The 25,684-nt window shown below is 36.3% G+C and overlaps 1 protein-coding gene across 1 annotated transcript; it reads right to left on the bottom strand.

Moving 5' to 3' along the window:
- Positions 1 to 1,605: 1,605 nt before the first annotated feature.
- LOC106105322 (PDZ and LIM domain protein Zasp-like) lies at positions 1,606 to 23,888 on the bottom strand. Its single transcript, XM_013285612.1, has 15 exons — positions 23,778 to 23,888; positions 15,254 to 15,405; positions 14,257 to 14,431; positions 13,689 to 13,819; positions 13,348 to 13,439; positions 12,994 to 13,150; positions 11,605 to 11,793; positions 11,370 to 11,460; positions 10,893 to 11,111; positions 6,566 to 9,398; positions 5,201 to 6,377; positions 4,837 to 5,023; positions 4,484 to 4,604; positions 4,127 to 4,242; positions 1,606 to 3,164 (listed from the first exon to the last, which is right to left on the bottom strand). The coding sequence occupies exons 1-15, from the start codon at positions 23,886 to 23,888 to the stop codon at positions 3,087 to 3,089; spliced, it is 5,829 nt and encodes a 1,942-aa protein (XP_013141066.1). The 3' UTR covers positions 1,606 to 3,086.
- Positions 23,889 to 25,684: the final 1,796 nt, after the last annotated feature.

The raw sequence follows: 25,684 nt of genomic DNA, 5'->3' as shown, positions 1-25,684 counted from the left end.
AGACTATTTTTCCTTTTGGTTTTTTCAAACAAATTACATAATTGTACATTAAAATGTTAAGAACGCCTTTACAAATCCTGCGTTGCCGATCAATGGGCGCTATAAACTCCTTGAATTCTAAAGGTTTTAAAAATTTTGGTCATAAAAAACAACCACTGCCAATTGTTACCGTATTATGGCATGGATACTTAACTTTTATGTTTATTGGTCTCTGCATTAATTGGAAAAGGTATATAAATTATAGAATCACAATAACCATGAATTTGATTATTTGCATTTATGATTTTTCCACATTTTTAGAGTTGGCAGCTTTATATTTGGTGAAGAAGCGGAACAACCTACTTCAACCGAGTAATGTAGTCAATACTGTGTCATGTAAAGCGGTATATTTTAATGCTAATTTTGGAAACTACTGGAATGATTTAAATTCTTTACCATTGCTGGCCACAACCAATTTTACATGATATTGCTCATTATACATAAGCAATAAGAATTACCTATACAATTAGTAAGTACAACCATCATTTGCCATTGATATTACCACATGTCCATTTTATACTTGAGTTTAATTTCTTTATTTTCAGTGTAATTATATTTATTTCATTTGATTTATTAAAAAGGTACTTTTTTCATTTGTTTTGTTCATTATGACTATTTCCAGCTATTATAGAGATATTGTAAATGGAATAAGTTATATGTTTATATATGTAAGAGTTTAAGAGAGTGTAAATAAACATAAATGAGACTAGAAATTATTTTTTTATTTAGACTAAACGAAATTTAGATTAGAACTGAAAATAAACCAAATCTCATTATATAGATACTTGATAGTCAAATAGTATTGAAAGTGCTCAAATTTAATAATCATCAGATGCTTGCATTTATAAAGAGCAAGCAATCAGTTTAATGATGATTACTGGCACCTTCAGAACTTCAATAAAATTCAGATAAAGCAATTATTTTGTGCCAGACTCATTTTGAGTAAAGGAATAAGCAATTTTAAGATAAAATTTGAAGGGAAGAATGAATCTGTGACAGTAGATTTCATATACAAAATTAAATAAAACAATATTAGAATAAAATACTTTATTAAGCTCACATAATTCTTGCATTTTACACTAAAAGTGGTAAATAATCTAAATAAATAGTTTTAAAATAACGACGATTATTTATGTAATTAATGCTAAATTATAAACTGCAGATGTCAAGTTTTATCTTCTACATTTCTTTTGTTATAACAAATAACTTAAAATATATGTATGTAAATGATATTAAAACATCACTAAGATATTCATACAAGTTGCATTTTGCTTAGTATCTAATTCGTTCAGTTGGTGCACCAATTGTATATTTCAGGTCTAATGTATTTTTTTCCGTCAGCTGATATTTTTTGCTACTGTTAGGGTTAGTAACAGTTTATTGTAACATTCCGGAAGCTGTGTACAAAGCCTTATATTTAAATTAGAAGAAGTGAAATATCACATCATCGCGAGCAATTTTAGCAAAGTGAAAAGCACCAATCTGTTAAGTTGAAACATAGTGACACAAAGTGGCATTTGTTACATGTGTTTATTATGTACATACATCTTTTGCAATTTTTTTTGAACTAATTGAATTAGACTTTAAAAACGTAATTTGAAATTTCTTTGATTATTTTCCTTGACTAGTATAATACATGCGTACAATTTTTTCATAACAATAGTATAATTTATTTCTTAATGCCATGGTGATTTTGTTTTATATATTGATAAATAAGGTTATATACAATTAAAAAGAAACACAAAATCGCAGCGTGGTAATGCATTGGCATGTTGCGAATAGCGCTTACAACTCCCGGACGTTTTGCTTTGACACTGTTTACTTTGAGAGATGATGGTTCAAACTCTTCAACTGCAATATATTTTAATGTCGATTCCTTTACATTATTTTTCGTATTTCCCTCGTTTTTCTGGCTGTTAATATTGTTTTCTTGTTTTATGTCTTCCGTAGTCTCTCTTTCTTCATCTAGTTTAGGCGGTTGTGAAATGGTTTCTGTACTATTTTCAGAACATACATTCAAACTTTCTTGCAAATAGCTATCGATTTTAGTTAACTGTTCAGATACAATGAAATTAGCCAAAGGACTATGAGCTCTTTTAACTGGCTCGTCGCACTTAACATCAATAAAGTTCACTTTATCATCCCAATAATTTAAGTTATCGGTTTTTGTGTTAGAATGTTCTTTTAATAATGTTTTAATTATTTTGTAACTTTGTAAATCTTCGTAGTCGTTACTAATTATTTTGACTGGTGTAATCGGTCTATTAACTGGTGTTATTGGACGACCGAAAGGTGTTGTTGGACGATCTAAAAATGTTATTGGAACACTGAGAGGCGTTATTGGACGTTCAATAGGTGTTATTGGACGATCGAAAGGTGTTATTGGTGTATCAAAAGATGTTTTTAGACCATCAACAGGTGTTATAGGCCGACCGAAAGGTGTTATAGGCCGACCGAAAGGTGTTATTGGCCTATCAAAAGATGTTATTGGCCGATCCAAAGGTGTTATTGGCCGATCCAAAGGTGTTATTGGCCGATCCAAAGGTGTTGTTGGACGATCGATGATCGTCATTGGAACATTTAGAGGAGTTATCGGCCGATCAATAAGCGTTGGACGAATAACCGGTGTTCGTGGTCGTTCGATTATTAATTTTGTAGCTTGCTGGGGTCCGTCTAGCTCAAATGATACTGGTGTGAATTTTACTTTAAAGACGTCCTCGTTGGTGATAGTTTCAGTTTTGACGATATCATCGACGTAGTCTTTATTGCCGTGCGCATCGCTTGACTCCGATACATGGGGCGTGTCGACTACGTCGCGACGCGTCGAACTGTGCATTCGATCGACTGTTACTTTGCTAAGTAACTTGCCATCAGAGCTTCTTATGTCGGAAAACAGCCCTCCATCGAAGTGGAGGGGTGTTTCCAATTTCCTCGTCCGTTGCGGCGGTGTTTCTAAGTCAGGGAATATAGTGGGAGAAAGAGAGACTGGTCGGAATACAGTGGTGGAGTAAACAGTGTCAGAGTTGTACATTATCTGTTGGGGATCGTTAGCGGGCGTGTATCCTGCAGTAAGGTCGGCCCGCTCTGGCGAAGAAACTCTGTCCCTCGAGATTCTTCTTGCACACCTGTAATTAACATAAATACCAATTCCAAGGATTAACGTTAAATATATAAGGTAGAGTAAGTATGTACTATAAAACAAACATTAACAATTCATGATAAAATTTACATAGAACATCTAAGTTAATAAAATTCAAGACTCATATTGAAATTAGTTAATAACAATTAAAATATTATATTACATTAATGTCATCAGTCTTATTGTAGAGCTTTAATTTTATACAAAAACAAAGTATATTGTTGCATTACAAAGTTTTTAACATTTATAACTTATACATACATAAAATAGCCAAAACAGTCTACTAAAATGATATTGCACTCTGCTCTAAGTATTGTCTAAAAGCGATTCTCAGGGGTACGCTAGTCTACAGTAAAACAACCTTCCAAGAACTTTGGGAAGGTTTAGAACTTCAAACCGGACATATACATACAAGTTAATCTAGACATAACATGGTACAGGGCACACTGTTGGAACACGCACACAATTTACAAGGTTAATTCAGGAATCAGTTCAGTGTGGGAGCGTATGACGAGCTTTGTTTTACTCAAATGCGCGAATTTTCATGTCTACTGTGAACAGTTTCCTCGTATGTAATCGATAGAAATAATTATGATTGTGATAATTGTGTGGGATTCGTTTATTATTTCGGTACGGACTGTGTGCATTTTCAAGATGCAATTACTAAAACAAAAATTTCATGGAGGGCAATATGAGACAATTGTAAAATGTAAATGGAATATTTTAATCAAACTGATGCTTACAGTTTTGACTATTTTATGTAAATAATTATTTTTATTTAAACATTTTTTTTAAATTCAATTGAGTGTTGCAAGTAAGAAATAGATTATAGAATTTAATAAATCTTGCAAGTATAAATATTAACAAGTGATGTTATTGAATTTAATCACGATACAGGTATACGTTTAGAATCGATCGGTAACATTAGTACGCTGGCATCATACGCACCGTGCAGTTGAAGCACTGACTGTGGTAGTTATTGTTGAGCGCCTCGACCCACCTGTCGCCCGCCTCCACGGGGAAGCCGCAAGCGAAACATTTTGTTGTGAAAAGCTCGTTCCAGTCTGGAAGACATCAATCCACATATCTCTACATGATAACAAGATACAGAATCCTTTCAATCATATTCAGCCTAGACCACAAGTATTTTTTTTACACATACGCCCAATAGGGCAAAGATGAATGAGATTTGACTACTTAAAATTAGCGTGAATGGAATTAATTAAAAAATGCAGACTTTTTTGGGAATAAATTAATACATCGCGAGAATAATTGTTGTGTTGTGTTGGTTAGTAAATAACTTACCTGCTTCACAGTAAGGCAAGCCGTCCTCTAAGAAGAACGGATTGTTACCGAACAACTTGCCGCAGTACACGCAGTTGAAGCATTCAGGGTGGAAGTGTTTACCGATCGCATTCAAACAATCCTGCAATTTCGCAACAAAATCTCACTTAACAGTTTGCACAACGAACAAGAAATATCAATTACAGCATTACATTGCAAGGAACCATTGCTAAGTCTAACTGCAATGCTCAATGTCGTCAATTTGGTTACTATTTAGTGGTAAAAATCTGCATTAAGGGACTCCCTTAGTAAGCAATTAACCCCCAAACCACTATAAATTTAAATGATGGTTGTTCCAAAGGGTTTTAACTTACACCCTTGATCTTGGCATGACACTTGTCGCAGGCGGGCGCGATGTACTGCTCGAAGCAGAATTCGCAGTAGAGCTGGCCGCCCTCCTCCACGAAGCCGATGTCCTGCAGCGGGCGGCGGCACGTCGCGTTCACGCACACGAAGTGCTCCGGGCACCAGATGCGGCCCAACGCCGTTATAAACGGACCCCTACAGACAATAGACGTTACTGACGAACTAAATTTTTGTAGCCGAAATTAATTTTGTTGGTTAATATTATCGTTTTAAACATACAAAACCATGCTTTCACGAAACGCATGCATATAAATTTTAAGATTCTTACTTTATTTTCTTATTAAATTAATTTAAATTAGTAAATGATAGTACCTTGTTATAGCTTTCTCACAAATGTGGCAAACAGGATACTGTCCCTCGGCTACGTCCACTGACGTCATCGTACTCAATGGACGTTGAACAATACGAGAATCTCTTCGACCGTCATCGTTTCTGAATTTCTTCTTCTCCCTGCGTTTCACCACTGTTTCGGTTTCTGTATTGTCCGTCTTAGATTCATCGTCGTTGTTTTCGAAGTTGATTGCTACATTATTGTCCACTTTAGGAGATTTAAATGCATAAAGTGTATTGTCGTACAAATTATTTGGCAATTTCTTTGTAATTTCTTCTGTACTTTTTATATCGTTCTTACCGTTCTCCGCAGTAGGTGATTTGCGAAGGGAGTTAGTTTGGTTGAGTTCTGACCAACCGTTAGTAGGTTTGCTTTTTATTTCGTCCGAATGATTAGTATCTTCGATCTTTTCAAAAAGTTTCCGTTTGCTTAGAGTGTTGGAAAAGCTGTTTTCATTTTTAACTTCTGTCCTGTATACATCTTGATTTGAGGTATTCATTCCATCAAGAAACGAGGACTTTTCAAAACTAGACTTTTTTCGTAACGTATTACCATTGCTTATGTTAGTTTCAGACTTTTCTTTGTACATGTCATCGCTGCTTGAATAGTCGCTTCCATTTGATGATTTTTCTGAATTATTTAATGATTGCAGTATGCTTAAAGTCAATAAATTAGTGTCGGAATTTTTCAATGGATAGTCGGTTTGTTTCTTAGGGGTGTGTGTATTCAATGTGTTTAAGATTGTTGGGCTCGGAGGATCGAATGTCGGCACGGGAGTGTTGGGTATGGGAGGAGGCACAGGTGGATAACCATTATTATCATCGATGAACAATGGTGACGATGTAGTTTTATTAAGGTAATTATTTTCAGGTGTTTTACATACATCATCAAAACTTTTGTTCAGTGGTCTACGTAACGTGCTTTCGCGACTATTGTTTTCCGATAAAATAGTATCTGAATTGAGAGGATGTTTGGTCACAACGGTATCTTGAATTTTATTCGCCATGCTCTGAATGTGATCGGCGGGTTTTATTTTCCTTTGAATTCCTATTTCGTATCCATTGAGTGCCATTTTTGCCATTTTTCTTATAAGTCTCTCCTCAGCTTGGCTTTTGAATTCTGCTTTAACCGGACTGCCGTGAATCTGCGTATCGTTTACTGTTAGAAAAAACAAAACACAAACATTTATACAAAAGCCATGTTAACAAATAAAGTTAGATGCTATTTTATGAGAATTAAATGCCTAAAAACAATCACACTATGTTATGATTTATTACGAGCTAGAAAAGAAAAAACATCATGCAGCACGCCAAACAACAGTCATAGACTTTTGCATTCGAATCACCTAATGTTCCCATTGCAGGAACCGCAAAGGGGCACGCGAGAGCCTGGCAGTACGGCTTTGTTCAAGACTCCCCTGCCTCGTTTGGGCGCGGATGAAACCCCGAATGTTTTGCCACGAGCGGCGCCTCCTACACTCGAACCTGTCGACGGGGTAGGATCACACACTGGAACTTGGTTAGCACCAGAAATTGAAGGAAGTGGTTTATAAAACTCGGATGGTCTGTTAGCGGTAGCGACAGATTCATTAGTAATATTAGGTGGCGACGTTTCGTGGATGGCTTGTAAATTCATTACAGGCGGTGGGAAAACTTGTCTGGAGATGTTAGATGGTCGAATATTAGAATCGATTTGTTTTTGATACGAGTCGCAGGAAATCGAACCCCCCTTCGTAATTTCTATGACCTTAGCAGTTTGCATTTGTTCAAATTCCTCAAATGTTTTTTTCGAAGTGTGGACCGTTGTATTTCCATATTCGGCCACATTTTGCGACTGCATGTGTTTTTGACCGTAATTTTGATTTATCATAGAATCTTCTTTGAAACTCAGATTTCCTTTGTCGTATTTTTCTATTTGATGTCCTGATTTTGAACCTCTTGATTCGTATACAACTGACTGTTCTGGGGCTCTTTGTGCACTGAATGTAGAACATACGTTTGTTTGAAAGTCTCTTTGACTGTTCTCATGGTCTGATTTTAAATTTGCCTGAGCTAGATGCTGACCTTGTTGCATCTGTGAAGTGGGCTCTTTAATACGAGGTGCGTGGGCTTTTAAATTACTGGTTTGAAGTCCTTGTCCCGGCGAACGTGACCTTAACATAGGTGTTGACGAACGACTAGCTTCAGTACTTGATGGCTCATACACCTGACTTTTGGGAGCATTATGTTCTACTGTTACTAGATTCATTTGATAATGCGGGATGATAGGAGCAGGCTTATTGATTAAACTGGGTGTAGTAGGTCGACTCCGTATGGGTGAATTTCTAGAGGCCTCGTCGACGACTGGCTGGAAACATTGATAGGGCAGATTATCCTTCTGCATAGATGGTCCTTGATGAACCGGTTGTCTTATATTAATTGTGCTAGCAGGTGTGTTCTGATATTCTGGCATGGAGCCACTGTGTGAAACTATTTGCGAGGCATTTTCATTAGAACGGACCATGTTAGTCGTCATTTGAGTACAGAAAGCAGGCTTAACAGAGGTTAATGTCGAAGTCTCTGTTTTATCCCGTTGCTCGAAATAACTTTGTGCTGTTTTAACCGAAGAAAAACCATGTATATTCATATTGCTAGTAGTTGTTGCAGTGAAATGATCTGATTCTGTTTTAGCTTTCATAATTTCACGTTTTCCTCGAGACTGTTCTTCAATATTTGAATGATTTGGCCCAGCTTCCGTGGATAAATTAGAAAGGTTAGCGAATTCTTCAGGTGTTGGAGGTGGAAAAACTTGCTTGGCCACTGGTTTAAACGCTGAGCGCGATTCTGATGAACATTTCATTTTCTTTGTGTTCTGTTGCATTACGGGTTGATTGACTTCTTTTAGCTGGCACGATTCAAATGCATTATCCACCTCGCTGTGAGATTTGATATCTGGCAACGGACTAGTTTCTGTATATGGTGATATATGATATGTTTGTAAAGTTGTAGAACCTAAAGAATTATATGGCCTATCGGGAGCTATTGTTAGTGCATCTCTCAGGGAGCCGCGAACTATAGAGGGCTTTTGTTCATTAATCTTAGAAGATCCATTTTTCTGGGAGTTTGATTTCTGGGACCGCTGTTCTACAGTCGTTTGTGATTGCACTGTTTTTTTGTTTGACACTTTGAATGGTTTATTATCAACTTTTGGTGGATTATCACGTTTTGTTTGTTGCTCCATTGGATTTAACTTATTTAATTGGGTGTGTACATTCGAAGTTTCTGATAGAGTCTGCATGTGGCTGGTGTTAACACTCAGTAGATCGGTTGCTTGAACCGATGGTAAAGGTGAATACGGTCTCTCGGGTGCTATTGTTAAAGCTTCTGTCATAGAACCTGTAATATTCTTACTAAACTTTTTCTCTTGCGTTTCCAAATGCGTTTGTTTCTCGAAGTTACTTTTTACACTCGAAGTAGTTCCTGCTTGTTTGGTAGTCGTTTGTTGTAAAGTTTGTATAGTTCCTTTGTCTGGTACTAATTTACTTTTAATTTGGGGTTTATCTGATCCTACACTTGTAACACATTGTACCTCATTAAAAGTTGCAGCTTGCTTCGAATGCGTTTTCATAAAATTTTCTGACATAGACGACTCCTCTATAGTATTTGCCAATTTAGTGTTATTGATCATACTTTCTAACTTTTCATCGAAAGGTAATGGAATAAATCCTTTTGGGTTTATTTGCGATTCATAAACGCATATACTTTGATTTTGAGAGGAAGCGTGTTCTGTGAAGGACTGAATACTGCTTTTGGTTTCTTGTATGAGACCGGACTGCACAGACTGAACCATGGAGCTGGATTGAGATGAGGTTGTAGTGGCTGTGGACATGGTGGCCGCACTGAAGGATACATTAGAAGACAGAGCCGTTTGCTCAGACGATACTGTCTCAGAACAACTTTGTAGATTACTGATCATCTCTGATTTCACTGCACTTTCGTTTTTAGAATATACATCCTTATTATCGTGTGTGAATGATCGTTCAATAGATTTCGGTCTGACGTCAGTTACGTCATCGTCGGGGGGGTTCGGTGGCGGTGGCCATATTATACTTTTAACATTTTGTGCTATTAGTATTTGATTATTCACAAAGGTTAGAAATGGGGAGGAAGAAAATGAAAAGAAAATTAGTTGTTTTGATATCTAAATGAATTTAAAATAAAATACGAAAATACATTGACAATAAAAGTGTTTAGGAAGCGGGAATGTTATCTGATTGTAGATACCATGTATATGACGTATTATAAAGAGTGACTGAGTGCCAGGATGGAGTTATTTTAATGCTGCGACTGATTGGCTGGCCGCTTAGCGCAAACACATTTATTTTCTATTTATTTTTGTACATAGCTATAAAAAGCCGATCAGCAGCTATTTATATGTCTCTTTGCTAATTACCTTTAAAAATGGAACCTGGGCCCTCTGTCGAAAATAAATTACAATTTTATATTTCTTTAATCTTGCAAAATATTTAATATCAAACCGGTCGACCAACGCGTATTACAAAAAAAAATCAATTCCCGCCAAAAGAAAACCACCGCGTGGTTTTGCTGTTATTATAAAGTTCAATATACTTTTTACTTTTGCCGAAATGCAATTTATTGCAAAAATAATGCGAAATGATGTATATAGCCAATGTTGTATGTACACAATGTACTAATGGGTATACGACGATGTAACAAGAAATTTTAAAAATAACAAACTTTTCCAAGTGCATAACCTAGACTACACAATAATTTTTCTCAATTTTATCTAAAATTCTTAACAGATAGTATTCATTTGTATAAAAATAATTTTGTGTAGGTTTTACAGCAGTTTGTGTCTGTTTTGTCATATAAAAATATGTACCGGAGTGAAAATATAATAAATCGAAATTAAGAATACAAATATTAATTCTTTACCCTAGCATGTCAAATGTGTAATAAAATATTTTATATATTTGTTGAAATATGTAAAGGTTTATTTTAGTAAATAGTAGCAATTTGTATCGTTATAGCGTATTTTTAGTAGTTCTAATATGTGTAAATATATGTACATATATTTGTTTATTTGATGTTTATGTAACATATCTCTTCTCATTTCACTCTTCCCTCTCCGCCTTCTTCATTACTTTCTGTTTAATAGTCGGTCGTCTGGTAGAGAATGCTTCTAGGTAATAAACCCGCCTTTCGCACTGCGCATAATCAATTTTTAAATATATAAATAAATATAATTAATAATAATTTAAGTTATTTCGTTGTTAGTTAATCTAATACTTTTATCAAACCTAATAGACGACAAATCATTTAAGATTCTACTGAAAAAAATCAAAACCAAAGAATAAACCAACAATTTTTTTGTATATATTTAATGACACTAATCAAACTTTATTTTAAATTCTGCGAGTGCAAAAACGCGAGTATAAAAATAGTAAACATATACAACAAACTCTCAACTACTTTATATACTGTGAATGGTCAGAATTTTCACTAAACATGTTGTGGATGTTGTGATGACATCAAATATGCTTGAAGGATACATTTTCTAATTTGTAAACGTATATATACGTGACTGTTGTACGTTTTTTTAACGTGTTTAAATTAGTGAGTAGTATATTGTATAGAATAGTTTATTTGTGTATATTTATATAGCAAATGTGACTCGCTTACTGGGCGCGGGCGCGGGGGCGGGTGCGGAGATGGGCGCTGCGGCGAAGTGCGCGGGCGCGGGCGCGGGCGGTGCGGGGGCGGGTGCGGGGGCGGCGGCGAGCGGGCGCGCGGGCGACAGCGGCGCCGAGCGCGGCGACAGCGACGGCGAGTACGCGGACCCCAGCGACGAACCGAACGGCTTCGGACCCGAGCTCGACAGGTTGCTTGACGGCTGGAAATAAATGAAAATAAGTATACGCCTGTAACCTAAGTTGATAAGTAGAATATAAGCGATGTTTTTTTCAGATTTGGTAACATCTTCCATAGGCGTTTGTTTACTAGTCAACTCTAACAAAGACACTGGAGTTCTACAAAAAAAAATATCGAATATTTCTTTCCCATAAATAAGAATTTTCGAAAATTATTAGGACCATTTCCACATTCGTTGACAATCACATCGTATATTTGATTACAATATTTGGATACTTACACTGAACATGGAAGAGGATCCATTAGTATAGTTGTTGGTGGCGAGCGGGGGCAGGGGCGTTGAATAGGTGTTTGTCGGTACTCTGCCGCCGCTACAAATAAACAAAACATTACATTTAGAGAAAAGATAAAGATCATAATAAACAAAATAAGAAATTACACATGCATTGTTGACCTTTGAAGAAAACTTGTACTATTTTAGAAAGGGCCTAGTCTTGAATATTAGTGTTTCTTACGGTGGGACGGTGACGGGCTCGAGGTTAGGCGCGGGCGGGTTCTGGCGCGCCACGAGCTTGGCGTGGATGTCGCAGTACAGCTTGCCGTTCAGGTTGTAGTAGCCCTGGTTCTTCAGCGAGGAGCCGCACGTCGAGCACTTGAAGCACTCCACATGCAGATTCTTATCCTTGATGCGCACGAACACGCCGCTACACACACAACACTATACTCATCACAATCAATAACTTGCTACATTTTTGTTCAGAAGAACAATGAGCGTATGTTTTGTAAGCATCGTAACATAGGATAAGAATGGAAGTGGATATCTGTATGATTTCTCAATAATGCAAAAGTATACGTATGGTATATGCTCATATTTAGTGAAATAGCGTGGCTCTTCGCCAGACATGTACATATAATATACCACGTGGGATAATGATTTTTTTACTTATATTTAAACAAACATGCTCACCTAATCTAGTTACATACATAGCGATTTCGCTATGTATCAGGCATAGAGTGCGCAACTACTAGTACACAAGATGCGAGTGATGACATGCTCAGTTTGACTACCTTTATATTTACTTTGATTTGCATTTTAACAGTTATCTAAGAGATGTATTTGATGATGAGTTTTAAGTTGATGAGATACGATGAATATACAGCGGTTAATACTAGCACTAGTTTTAATATGTAATTGTGCTTCTCGGTTAGGAAGCACAGATCTTAACTACATTAACTACTACACAGATCGACACGGTTGCAACAACGCAAGGCATTCCTCGTACGCCTCTTACGTAATGTGGCGACTACAGTCGGAGCAGAGAGGGGTGTCGGTAGTGACGGCGGCGGGGTGGTGTGGCGAGAGGCTCAGCGGCAGACTGGGCCGGTGCGCCGGCTCCGGCGCCAGGTGCTGCGGCGTCGCCGAGCGCGCCGCCAGGGGCCGCGGCACCGCCGGCTCTGGCGCCAGGGGCCGCGCGACCGGCGACACCTCCACCCTTGGCGAGCGCGCGCGCGCGTGCGACACGTGCAGCGCTCCCGGCGAACCGGCGCGGCACACGCTTGCGCGCGAGAAATACTGACACGCCTCTGCCGACCCGCAATAATCCATTACAGTATCAATTCATACCTACTTCCACTCTTCTATAATTAAACAGTTCAACCAAATGACGCTGACAAAGCAACCTGTAGACATTTTTCCTTCGCCAAATACGACAATCAATCGGACGTTAAATAAAAATCATCTACTAGAGACAGAATATTCGCGAAATAAACTGTAAGCTCACATTCGTGACCTCGCGACATCCCGAATAAGACATTCAACCGAACATGGGTATCGAAAAACGAAGACTATACGTGAGCACCGTGCGATGTTTGCAACCGTGTCGGGCATTTTTTGTCCGACTTACGTGATGAGACGTTCGCACTCCTCGCAAATGTTCTGTCCGGGCGGCAGGCCGCCGGTGTTGAGCGGCGCGTCGGGCCTAGTGACGGGCGCGGTCACGTGCCGCAGCCCCGACACCGGCGCGGGGGACACGGGCGCGGGCGCAGGCGCTCCGCCCACCTCTACTCATAATCCAATTTCGAAAAGACGTATTAATTTCTAAATCAGCGATAGTACTCTAAACCATAAATACCCCATGTGATGATTATTCTTAAAATATCGTCTTCGCGTATTCACCATATTTAACGAAAATTTTGGTTATGCAATCAACATAGATTAAGAGTACGGCGAGCTTCCAACGAATGTGGTGAGTTTTTACCTGGCTCTGGGTCATTCTGCTCCTCTTGCAAAACCTTAAATACTGCGCTCTTTTCAGCATCGTAAGTTTTCTCATTCTTCTTGAAATTGACTCTGTGATAACACAAACATATGTTTTTTATTAAACCATTCCGTTTCGAAGGTAGACCAAATTTTAACATTGATTTTTTTACCGTGGTAATCATAACCCCTGTTTATCAACAATATTACTACCCCATTTACTCTCTTTAAAAAAGAAGACATAATGATGTTCTTATGCAGGTGTCAAGACAATTGAAGTGCCACGTCACTTTTCAGCACTACATTTATTACCAGAATTTATTAAAAAATAAGCAATGTTACCCGAGCACGCCTCCGGCCAGTACTTCAGTCTGCGCGGAGAGGGTCTCTGCGATGGTCTTGTCGCTGTACATATTGACAGGACTATTGTACTGCTTGTTCACCAATCCTTTGCCAGAGTCCGTGCCGTTCATCTGGAAACAAAACAGATTGGTCTTAAAACGACATTACTTATTGAAGTTAGAAAAAAAAGTTACGTCAGCGGAGTAAATACTAGTGATGTAAATAAAAACATTACTGACAGCGCTAATCTCTGTTATTGGAGTAAATAAAGCGCATTAGTACGTAACACGTTTCCATAGAAGTTATTCTCGTACAATTCTTATGTAATACTTGTAGTTCGATCTATTTGTTATGAAAACCGAGCCTGTACATATCCATCATCAGTTATATACATATCATGTACATTTTATGCAAGCATTTAAATTAAACCTTAATTTTAAAATGAATAAACATGTCCTGATCGTAAGGATGCGTCTACAAGTACCTTTTGATATAACCTTTGGGTTATATTGAAGTAAACATAACCTAAAAAGCGTTGGTTTATTGTAAAATTTGGTTGTATACATACGTAACCGAAGGGTTTAGCGACATTGTTGTGTCCGGAGCCGAAGTTGCGGTTGGGCTGGGGCGTGGCCTTGAGGCTGGTGGTGGTGACTGGGGCGGGCGCGGCGCCCAGCGGTCGAGAGCCCGGCCGGGGCAGGCTACCAGTCGGAGTCACTGTTGGCCGCCAAGTGCCACCGCCGCTGACGACAACAAAATAGTATTGTTAGAGTCCCGCTGAGTCTTTTAATAAGAAGATAGTTTAGTCGGGCGCTTAATCGGTATGATCTTAAATGAAGGTCGTGCATTAAACAGACTTTGTTTTATATTATTTTAAATTGACAGCCCGACCCAATTAAACTATCAACCACTAAAAAGTTACTACTCTAGCCTTTTCAACCCAGTTATTATATATTTCAATAATTTTCTCGTGAAGATTTGGAATGTTTAAAACAACTGCGTCAATAAAACAAAATATTTAACCTTGACGATGAACCGGAAATAACACATCTATTTTTAATTATTACGTATAGCGAATAATACAGATCATTTGTAGTTCGGAGTATAGCACAATTTAATTATAACTGCATACATTGATCAACGATATTTTCGTGGGTGTTATTAAAAGTGTATTGTCTAAATATAAACTCTCAAGTGCATTTAAAGGTAACAAACAAGTCCGGCCGCGCGAGATGTCAGGATCCAAGCCAGGAATAGTACGTTAACAACTGAATCATGATGTGGCAATTATCATGTTTTACCCTTTTTCTTGTAATGCAAACATCGCAGTGGCATTAATGTGAAAAATGACTATATTAATCCTAAGCCGTGTTAAAATTGAGCATAGACAGAGTTCAGAAATTTGGTTAAACGTCAAGTTAACACTAACATTTCGTTATTATTAAAAATTTTGAGTATTTTATTAAAACATATGTTATTTTTCGATTTCTATGTTCTGATTATAAGCATTTTGTAAGCAAAAGCTGTTAGTTTTTGGCATAAAAATTAAAGTTCGTGGCAGTTACCGCTGCACGGTGAGCTCTAGTGCAGTGCCGGCGGCTCGGATGGCGTCCTGCGCCTCCTGGTGGCGCAGATTGTACACCTCGGTGTTGTTGACGCGGATGACGGCATCGCCAGCCTGCAGACCTGCACGCTCCGCAGAACTACCACCGTTCACCTGAAAAACAAATAAAATATAAATAATTTAACTTTAATGCTCAATTTATCTTAATTCATACTTAACGATAAGATTAATTGGATACCGTAGTATTCATAGTCCCTCATGTATGCAATCGATAAAACTTCTCTATTTTCTATCCTAAAAATAAAAAATGCAGCTAACTTAAATCTCTTTACGTAAAGTTAATAATCAAATGTTCACTTCATTATAAATATCACAACGTACATCCACTCTTTTACAATAACTAAAAAAAACTTTCGTAATTTAAAATTTAATTTAATCTGTTTTGTGTTCTTCCGGTAAGTTAAACCTTGCACTTTAAATTAACTCAACGATGCGGACGAGATATTTTAAAAGAGCAAAGTTCAACTTAAATTTGTTATCAAGAGTAGTTGCATGTAGTATAATACTCGCAATTTCAATTGTCCTAGTTTTTCGACTAGACCCAAGTCACTAGGTGCCTGACTCTACGTAACGAAAATTATGATATCAACTACGTCATTCGATCGATCTAGGCATTTTGCTTTTAGATATGAATGCAATGACGTTATCTTAAAAAGTTATTTATAAGAGTAGATAAGTCCTTTGTGTAATTAATTACATAACATTATCGTATTTATTTCTCGCAATGTTTTTGCGCGTTGTTCAAGAATGCATCAGCTGTCTTTACGTTTGGCACGCGTCGAAACAACTTGAGGGCTGTTTTTATTTTCTGCGATCAACGGAACATATAATAAATTATAATTAAATTCCATTCTTGATATTTAATAGGGTCTTGTATTTAAAAATCGATCTGAATAATAACTATCAGAAATTTCTAGAAATACGATGATCAACATATTTGTGGAAACATTTTTAAGTTTTCAACTTAATATACGAAATAATCATGCGACATTCATTTTATATCAAAAATAACGTTACGCTATAATTATTGCAATCATCATATTTTTTAGTATGTTTCATTTATATTGTCGTCATAAGATTATTTGTATATGAGTATTGTTGGAATATGTTGATTTTAAAATATGAGCGACTTATTATAGGCATTTTACGTCACTGCCTGTGAGTTTGCGTACACAGTAGCGAGTTGTCATCATTATTGCAACTATTATTAGTCGGAAACCACAATTAACACAGCTTTAAATTAATATGATTCACATTTTCCTGTTCAAAACAGTTGTAGTCCACTTCGAAATGTAGGTAATAACTATATTTTTTAACATGATTAAAAAAATGTGATTCAGTGTAAGTTTTAATAATTTCAATGTTTAAGATTGCACTATATACGTAAACAATCATATAGCGCACGAGGAAATCCCGATGGATACTATCGGTCGGCACTGCAACAGGAACAGGAATAAACATGCAGTTTAATTATAAATTGATCAAGGCAATGAAGAACCGGAGTAATGAAACAAGTTTAACGTTCAACACGTGCATATCTAGGTGTCCTGGATTTGATCTGACATGTGATTCCTAGCGCAGACGCCGGGCACAGGGTATTTTAGTGTGGAATGCTCGGCGCGCGGGGGGCGGAAGGAAGCGGCGGTGACGTCAGACGCGATGAGATCACCACAGATTAGGGTTGCTAGTTACAACACATATTAGTTATGGGTACACTGAGTATCAGAAAATAATCATAAGGGTTAAACATAACGTTACTTTCTAGGAAATTAAAATTTGGCGTGTATGAATAAGTTTCTACAGTGTATAATTCAATATTTGCAATAAATTAAAAGAGTTAACCCTTTTCTTCGTCTTTCATTTTTAGAAGAATTTGATGCACTCAGATATTACACCTCTTATAGCACTTTGTTTCATGGTCGATTAAACACACTACATATATTTATTTATATACCGATATTTACCGATACCAATAAATTCGGGGTCTACGAGAAAAACGTATGGAATAATTTGTTTTAAACCATCTCTTGCTTTTCAATTTGTTTCATTCTTAAAGCACAAGAGTGGCAACCCTACGCGAGCCGTCTGGCCAGGACCGGACCGCGCAATGTGTCGGCAGCTTTTTTCGCTTTTGCGCGCAAAAAGCTACGCGCGCGCGATGTTCCAACACGGCGGAATTTCTCGTTTCGTAATACGTTCTCGTTCTGAATCGGTAATAATTCTAGCTGTATAAAGATATAACACTTTTGTTTTTTAATTAATCTGTGACCATGGTTTTGTAAAAAAATCTTGATTAACTTCTTAAACTTCAGTCACCGATTTAACTTTGCATGGAAAAGTAAATGCATACAACAAAACCAGTATAAATGAGTTCGATGCGTATTCATTTTTTAAGATTCTTTTAAGCTCTTGCAAAGTACATTTAACACAAATTGTAATTGATTTGAAGTAGTACATATGTAGGTCACTTATAAGTATTAACTATTAACTGGCCGCTAATGTCAATGTAATTAATAAATTATGTCTTTCCACATAAAGGCTTTTGACTTCTAACTCCATTTTTAGCATTTATCTTTCGTAACACTGCCGTAAGAACTAAACTCCTTCCGCCGCAGACGTTGGCATTGACCTCGCCTAGCCTACCCCTTGTCAAAGAGTTTATCAAGTACAGACGTGGAATTAGGTTAAATTATTAATTTGATTTGTGGAATTTCATAAATGTTTAGAGTTTTTCGCATACGCTTTAGTATTGGTAAAATATTGAATTTTGTAGAAGAATACATGAGTGAAGTTACCCTAATAAGCTTCTGGCTAAGTAGATAAAACTATAGCGGCGTGTATTCCTATATCATTGTGACGTAAATCGAGGTTCTTCACCCTTTATCACTGATTTTTTTTGGAAACTCTTCAATAAAAGCAATAACTGTTAAAAAAATAAAAACCTGAAAATAATATGACAAGCTGCCTCCGCCTATCGATGATAAATGTGTTCGGAGTCCTTGTATCTCATTTTTATTTGAACCATAACAAATAAAATGTAACGTACATGACTCACTCCAAAAACTGCTGGATGCTGTACCAAGGTAGTTAAATCATTTTACATTCAGTCTGTAATCACTCACTTATTATGTTTTTGTTGTAAATAATATTTAACTTGAAAAAGCATCGATAGTTTTACAGTCTCATTTCAATTTTCTTTGCTACAAAATGTTTTAAGTAACTTTTAATAAATTCCTTTACCCCAATTAATTTGTGTTTGTTTTTAATAAATGAAAGTCATTAAAGCCTAACTAAATTTTGCTATTGATCGAAATTGTTAAAATATTTGTAACATCTAATAGATAGCCGACCTCCGAAATTCCTATAAGCTTTCTTTGTCACATTCCAATATGAATCACCTATTTCCTTAATAAAGTATCGCATGATTATTCTTTGGCGATGCCCTTAGTTCGTGTGGCGCGCACTCCATATACGGCAGCAGAAATACAAGAACGAGCGATCAAATGCCCTCCCCACTTTGCCCTCCTCCGTCGCGCCGCGCGAGGCCGACACATATTATGTTTTCGTTATTGTTTACAAGCAGCAAGCAGCCGTCGTTCGTAGCCACTTCGAGTAACTAAAGCACCCTCAATGAACGATCCACTTTATTGAAAATTTCGATCGTTTATAAACTTTTTAATATAATTATTATAAGACGCATAGCAGTAAATATAATTTTTAGACTGATATTTAAATTGAAAATGTTAAGACCAACTAACTTTTGTATCATAAATTATGTTATTATGTTGGTCTTCTTTAAGTCATCCTTTCTAAATTTTACCTTTTTTCATAAACAATAATATCGAAAAAGTTATTTAACTTTCACAGGTAAGCATAAAGAAGTTGAACAGGATTGTGATCGTTATCTAAAATTATGGTTTCCAGTTCTGGTTTCACAGATAACAATATCTTTGTTAACAAAGCAACTGCCTGAGTAATAACCGATCATAAATCTGAATTGTTCGCGTCCAATTCTTTTGTATTGGATAGTGTTATCGTTCCTTCCTTTTCGACATTGACAAGATTTAACATATCATTTTTTTCACAAATAGGCAATAGTACAAAATGAATATTTAAAAACTTCCTTTGTACGCATATGTACTTTATGTTTAATATATAAAACACATATTAAATACAATAAACAGTACTCTTTAATAACGTCAATATCGCAAAAAGATCACACAAAATGCGAGAGGACAGTATACACTTTGAAGAGAGGTCACGACCCTTAGCAATAGGGAAATGACATAGAATAATACAAGATGACTATTTGTTTTCATTGTAATAAACTGTGAATTTGAACAGTGAAATACTTTTTCTTTTAGGAGTTTTCCCAGACGATAAGCCAGCCCGTCTTTATCACCAAAAAGAGTCCTATATGTGAACTAGGACCGCCAAAGAGATTTTACATATTCCGCCTTCATCTAAGGTCTATAAAGAAAAACGGATCTGAGTATATTTTCCACTGCTTGTGTTTCTTTTTTTTATTAATCAAACTTACTTTGACTCGAAGTTACCCAACCAAATTATTAGTCGACAAATTATTTGGTAATTTTACATGAAATATTTTAAGTGAAGAATCATCAGTAACAAAAAGGTCGGTGTGACACTTAGCCCAAATTCTCAATGCCAGTGAGCCATTGAATTTTCAAGACTTTCAAGGTAATCTATCGGTATACAAGACACTGGATTTGTGCGTAGATAACCCTCTAATTACGAGTAATGTGTCCTTTTATCGTACTTTTGTGTTCTTTTAGGCTTTAATTTAAAATAAACAAGGTTGTCAATAGGATAGTACTGAATGTACTATACTATAATGTACGAGTATTATATCGATAGCTTTTTGTTAAGTTCGTTATTGGTTATGTTAAGTTGATGGATCTAAACAAATATCAAGTTACAACTAGTTTTCGACGTACAATATTGATGCCTAAATTATTCGCAGAACCCACTAAACGTTTTTGTTAATCTTCTTTTGTTTCATTTACTAAGAAATTTTTAAAATTAAACCCGTAGTTACCTTACCGCCGCGAAAACAATAGATTACGGATTTACCATGTTGCAGTCGGAAGCTGAAAGGTTTAATTTAGAACAATAGTTCGTCTTAGCTCTATTAGAGTTTCGATTGTATCTCTTTATAATAAGTTATCACCAGGCAAAATACAGACAATGCAGAAACCGTCGCACGTTATACCTCGGGAAGTCGATTCTGGTATTCATAGCGAGCGATAGCCGAATAATTAGAAAATACCGGGGGCGATAATCCACGGAACGTTGTCGCTCGCCGTTCTAGTTTCAAAACAAATCCTTGCCTTACCTACTGTATACAATACGTGACTCAGATTGTGTTCGGAACAAGAACCCGTCTCGGGTTGCGCAACGATAGCTGGCCAGTCCTACCCTGCCGAGTTAGAGCCCGATACCGGTCAATAAGAGTGAATCTATATAGGGATACAAAGCATAATCAAGGATGATTATGCCTTCAATATAAATATACTTATGTGAAGTATACATTTTTATATTATGCTGATATTTATGGTCGGAAATACGAATTACATGTCAACGTATAAAATAATGTAATACTGGATTTTCATATTATTGTGAAAAGTTTACTACCTTAACGTTAAAAAGAACTTTATAGTTAAGGTAATATATTTATGTTATAGAGGAAACGGAAATGCAAGGCCGCTCAGTGGCGGCGATATTTATAAAGTGCTGATATGTGTGCACAATGTAAATGTTCAAGTATTTTGTACCTATCAAGGTGAAGAATAATAACACCAAGGCTTACGAAAAACATGAGTGAAAGTGTGAGCAGTATAATTGTATTTAAAGAAACATTTTTAGAAGTAATTAATTTGAAGCAAAATTGCTCGTCTTGGTTAAAAGATTAATGAAACTTGAACTAACAAAGCAAAAAGGATTAAAAAAAGATTTCAATTAATTTTGTTAAATTAATTAACTCACGTTTATTACTTAAAAAGCTTGTAAGGAATAAGCGTTTTCGCAATAAAACCATTTATAACTCCAAACAATCTCCTAAGTAGGTTTTATTACTTGTTTTGCAGTTTCGGACAAGTTGTACCCTAATCTGAATCTATTGTGTAACCGAAACAATAGTTGAAATGTAATATTATAACTTTAAAAAGAAAAAAATGTTTACATGAAATTGTTTGCCAAACATGTTAGTTATTTTCGATCGAGAACTTCAATGAAAATTGACGTAAACTAGTACAATAAAATAAGTACTTTTAGGTTTTATACTCGTATACTATTAGAATATCACTCGCATTATATTATCTGTGACGTTATTAACAATTTTATTTCGGCTTAAGCTCCGAATACGTTGATCCGAATACAAGATCACTGTCGCGCTAAGCAAAGTAACTTAGCAACTAATTCGCAATATCTTATCTTGTAGACATTTTTACCATTCCAAAAATCTTATGTGTTTATGTGTGTGGGATATTCACTCAGTGCGCAACTCGCTTCATTCAATCGAATCACGTGTGTATATAATAAAATTTCCGATGTCCATAGAATTTTTCAATGTGCGCAAATCCGTGAGAACGGGTTTTAATGTACAAAAAAAAACATACAGACGAATTAAGTACCTCCTTCTTTTGGGAAGTCGGTCAAAAAAATGACATTATACCTAACTAATATTAAGAACATTAAATGTAGTTTATATTCATAATAGCAGTAAAAGACAATTTAAGTAAAAGTTTAACAATATGATACATGCAATATTGTCTTTGAAAAGCATACAGTTTAATACGTTATATCTATACATTGTGACATCATTTAACAAAGACGACAATGAAACAAATAACGTCTATTGTTTTGTTAGATACTTAGACGTGATTACATCGCCACTAGAATTATAATATCCTACAAACACAACGCTGGTAAAAGATGCATAAAACTATGCAGAAAATTGTTAAAAGACCCATGAAATCCGAGTAAATTGGACCCGAAATAAAATACCAATCGAACTATATCACTCATTTAAAAATTATTTGCCTACAACTATACTCACCCGAGAAATTCACTACCCTTACCGTATTATCAGTTTTAGAAGAAATATCGAAAAAACACAACAGACAAGACCATTAATTTTCCTAATAATAATCCAGCTTAGCATTTCTTCGACTACGCTAGGAAGTTAAATGTTAATAGGCATCGCCGGAAAGGAGATTAACACCTAAAATTATGAGCTGAACAGATGCTTATGTACTTCAGTGCGTATTTTAACTCCGCATCAACGAAGATCCGGGAATTAAAAGTTCAGTGACATCGTGTTGGGACGCTGCGCAATTTAGCAGCCGTTTGACTACATGTAAATTTTTTATATGCCTCTATTTAGTAAGTATGACGCTCATTGAACGCATGCCGAAGAAATCTATCGTCGATAAGTCAAACAAAAGTACCGTTGGGGCCAGGAGATCATCGTCATTATGTCGGTTATTTTGACATTACCAAACGTCACGACCGCAATGCGAGTCATGAGCAGATGATAGATTCTGTGACATTGTTCTGTGGCCACACGTGGGCAGGTGTAACATATATTTTTAACTTTAAATGGCATGCGATAAAAACCTTATCGTCGCATTCCGTTTAATTCGTGTTTTCAGTAGGAAACTGGCAATTTAATGAATAAATTAAAAACAACCGAATTGGATTGACAAGTCATGTTGTTCTAGACTAGTGCCATAAAACAAATTGTGCTTCAAAAGATAGTCATGCCTCCGAGAATATCATTCTACATAAACCTTCATGAACTAAAGTAATTACGTTCACTTACCTATAACTGACACTACCCTTTCTTGACTACATAAGGTCAAATCATAACACGACTATGATATACAGGCGTTTAAGCGGTGACGAGTGTCGAAAGAAACATTAACGAGGCCACCTAACAGTTAATGAGAGGTAAAAGCTCCTTCGGATAACTAATCACCTATTTGAATATAGCAAAGATAACAAATGACAAATGTACACTCATGACGAACATGAAATAACGAGCGACGCCTCTTTGGAGGTAAATTACAATACAAAGATATGTCAGCTAAACAAAAGATTTCCTGTGTATTCGCAGTTCTAGGAAATGATGAGATGCGAGAAATATTTTTAAGTATTATTCGCGGCCAGTATTAACCTACGTAGAAAAAGTGGAGCTTTTTATATCGGGGAGATGTAAATATCGGAGTCGTTTTTTGCACACACTGGACGCGGCGGCGTGGGCGGCGGCGCGGGCGCTGTTTTCACACGACACGTTGCTTATTTTGTCATATCTTAAACGTTCTCATGTTGTTGCTATCGCGACCGCTATAAATACATTTGCTTACAATTAAAAAAAATAGTAGTCAGTCATTCATCGTCATGAAGTATTTAAATGTATATTTGAATAATTTATTGAGTGTTACCTTTTGAACAACTAGCGGTGTGCCGAAGTCTTTCCCGCCCTGCAGCCGGAAGCCCAGCGGCTGCTGGTCGGACTTGTTCAGCCGCACAGTTAGCAACTGTGCCATCTGCATAAATAAGGGCAGAATTAAAAAAATATGTCAATTAATTCAAAAATCACCTAGCTAATACATATACGGAATCGATAAGACATGGCAGACTTAAATATTTTTTTCATACAAAAAATGTACTTTAGATAGACCGCCAGGCTTTTGTGCTTTTACCGTAACTTCCTAAGATGACGGAATATTTAGTGTTTTTGGAGGAAACCACGATATTATGCATACATTCGTTGTCGTATTAAACTCTCGATAGACAGAATCGGTAAGCGACATCGGACGGATACACATTCGCAGCAATTGTCTACCACGAATCAGGTAGCAACAGGTTTTTAAAGGGAGATAAGGCAAACACGATCAAACAGTGTTGTAATGAGCGTAGACGTAAGCATTAGCAAGTCGGGGCGAGCATTAAGCCTGGCGTGGCATTTGATTGACCCAATTGAAGATTTATTTTCTCTCGGGCTCCGCTGACCGCGCGGCGGGCGTTCAGTCCGTGCGATCTATTTTATCATCGTCGAAGATCTTTGCGCGAATCAATAGACATTAGTGAAAGGAGGCTGAGACCACAACTTTCGTTTATTTGTTCAAGAATTAAACAATAAACCAATCATTTATCTATTTCGTTCAGATTTCTCTTTCCGGTGTACCTAATTTTGCAGATATCACGACATTATCTACATACATCGATTATGAAACATTTTCCGAAAATTTCGTTTTAATTTGTACAAGATAGTTTAATCGACAAAACATTTTAGTAGCAAAACATAATTGTACTAAATAATCAGAATTCTTAGAAATTGTTTAATAAGCACAAAGTTTTAATAACCTCAATACTGTTTAGTTTCAATTAATGTTTTAAAAATAAAAAAAGATGTAATGTAAAAGACATCAACATAATTAGCACGACTTAATCAAAAATAACGTAGTTATTTTTCGCATTTCTTTAAGCAGGAGATGTTAAGAACCTATCGCATAATGAATTAATAACACATTAGTAAATGAAATATACGTAATGCACAGGGATGAGAATTAAAACAGGTTATAATGAATGTGATAAAAACACTTGAGAATTCTTTCCTCTCGCGACTTTGTTGGCCATCGCTCGACGTTTGTGTTGTCCAGCGCATCGATAACGCACAAAGGTCTAGACCATCTTAAGTCTACATCTCAAATTAACAATAAAAAGATACAGTTCTAAGACCTAATCCTCCATAAGTAGTTACCCATTTTTTTCACTGGTTCTCTTTAAACGCGGATTTCGTAAACTTTATCCAGCAGAGCAATTTTCATTAATAAACATTATTTTCTGTGCGATAAATTTTCTGAACTCTGCAAACTTTTAGATTGACCTCTAAAACATTGACTAGGTCACTGTTATCTTGATTTATACATTCTTAGTTTAAAAAGTAACCACCGGCAAGTTCTAACGAGCCAATGAGAGTGTTTGTCTTCACAAAAACGTTGGTATAATATTAACTTTATTGATCCAATCTATGCAAATATATTCGTTGGTTATCTATGAACTTCGTGTATAGAATCAGCGCTAAAAATTTGTTCTATCAATACAAAACGTAAACATAATTTTTATAAACCATTGTTTATAAGCCATGGTCGCTACTTTATCGAGATTTTTTAATGGTTTGTTTTTGTATTAAATGGTCGACGGCGTGAGAGCACAATGTCATCCGCCATGCCTTTGTTCGTGATTAAACGTCATTACGTGTCTACGACTGGCTTATCTTAAGAATGCAATCTATTGTAATTATGTGGCTTCTTTACAGTGGTACAGATTGTATTGGTCGCCGTTA

This window comes from Papilio polytes, unplaced genomic scaffold (genome assembly GCF_000836215.1).
Source record: "Papilio polytes unplaced genomic scaffold, Ppol_1.0 DF822845.1, whole genome shotgun sequence".
Taxonomy (NCBI): domain Eukaryota; kingdom Metazoa; phylum Arthropoda; class Insecta; order Lepidoptera; family Papilionidae; genus Papilio; species Papilio polytes.
Note: the sequence above shows the minus strand (reverse complement) of the source record. Positions and strands in the feature narration are given on the sequence as shown.

Coding starts and splice junctions, on each gene's coding strand:
- LOC106105322 (XM_013285612.1), bottom strand. CDS start 23,888: ATGCAGATGGCACAGTTGCTAACTGTGCGGCTGAACAAGTCCGACCAG. Junction 13,820..14,256: donor TCGCTAAACCCTTCGGTTAC/GTATGTATACAA, acceptor TTTTGTTTCCAG/ATGAACGGCACGGACTCTGG. Junction 5,024..5,200: donor TGTGAGAAAGCTATAACAAG/GTACTATCATTT, acceptor TATTGTCTGTAG/GGGTCCGTTTATAACGGCGT.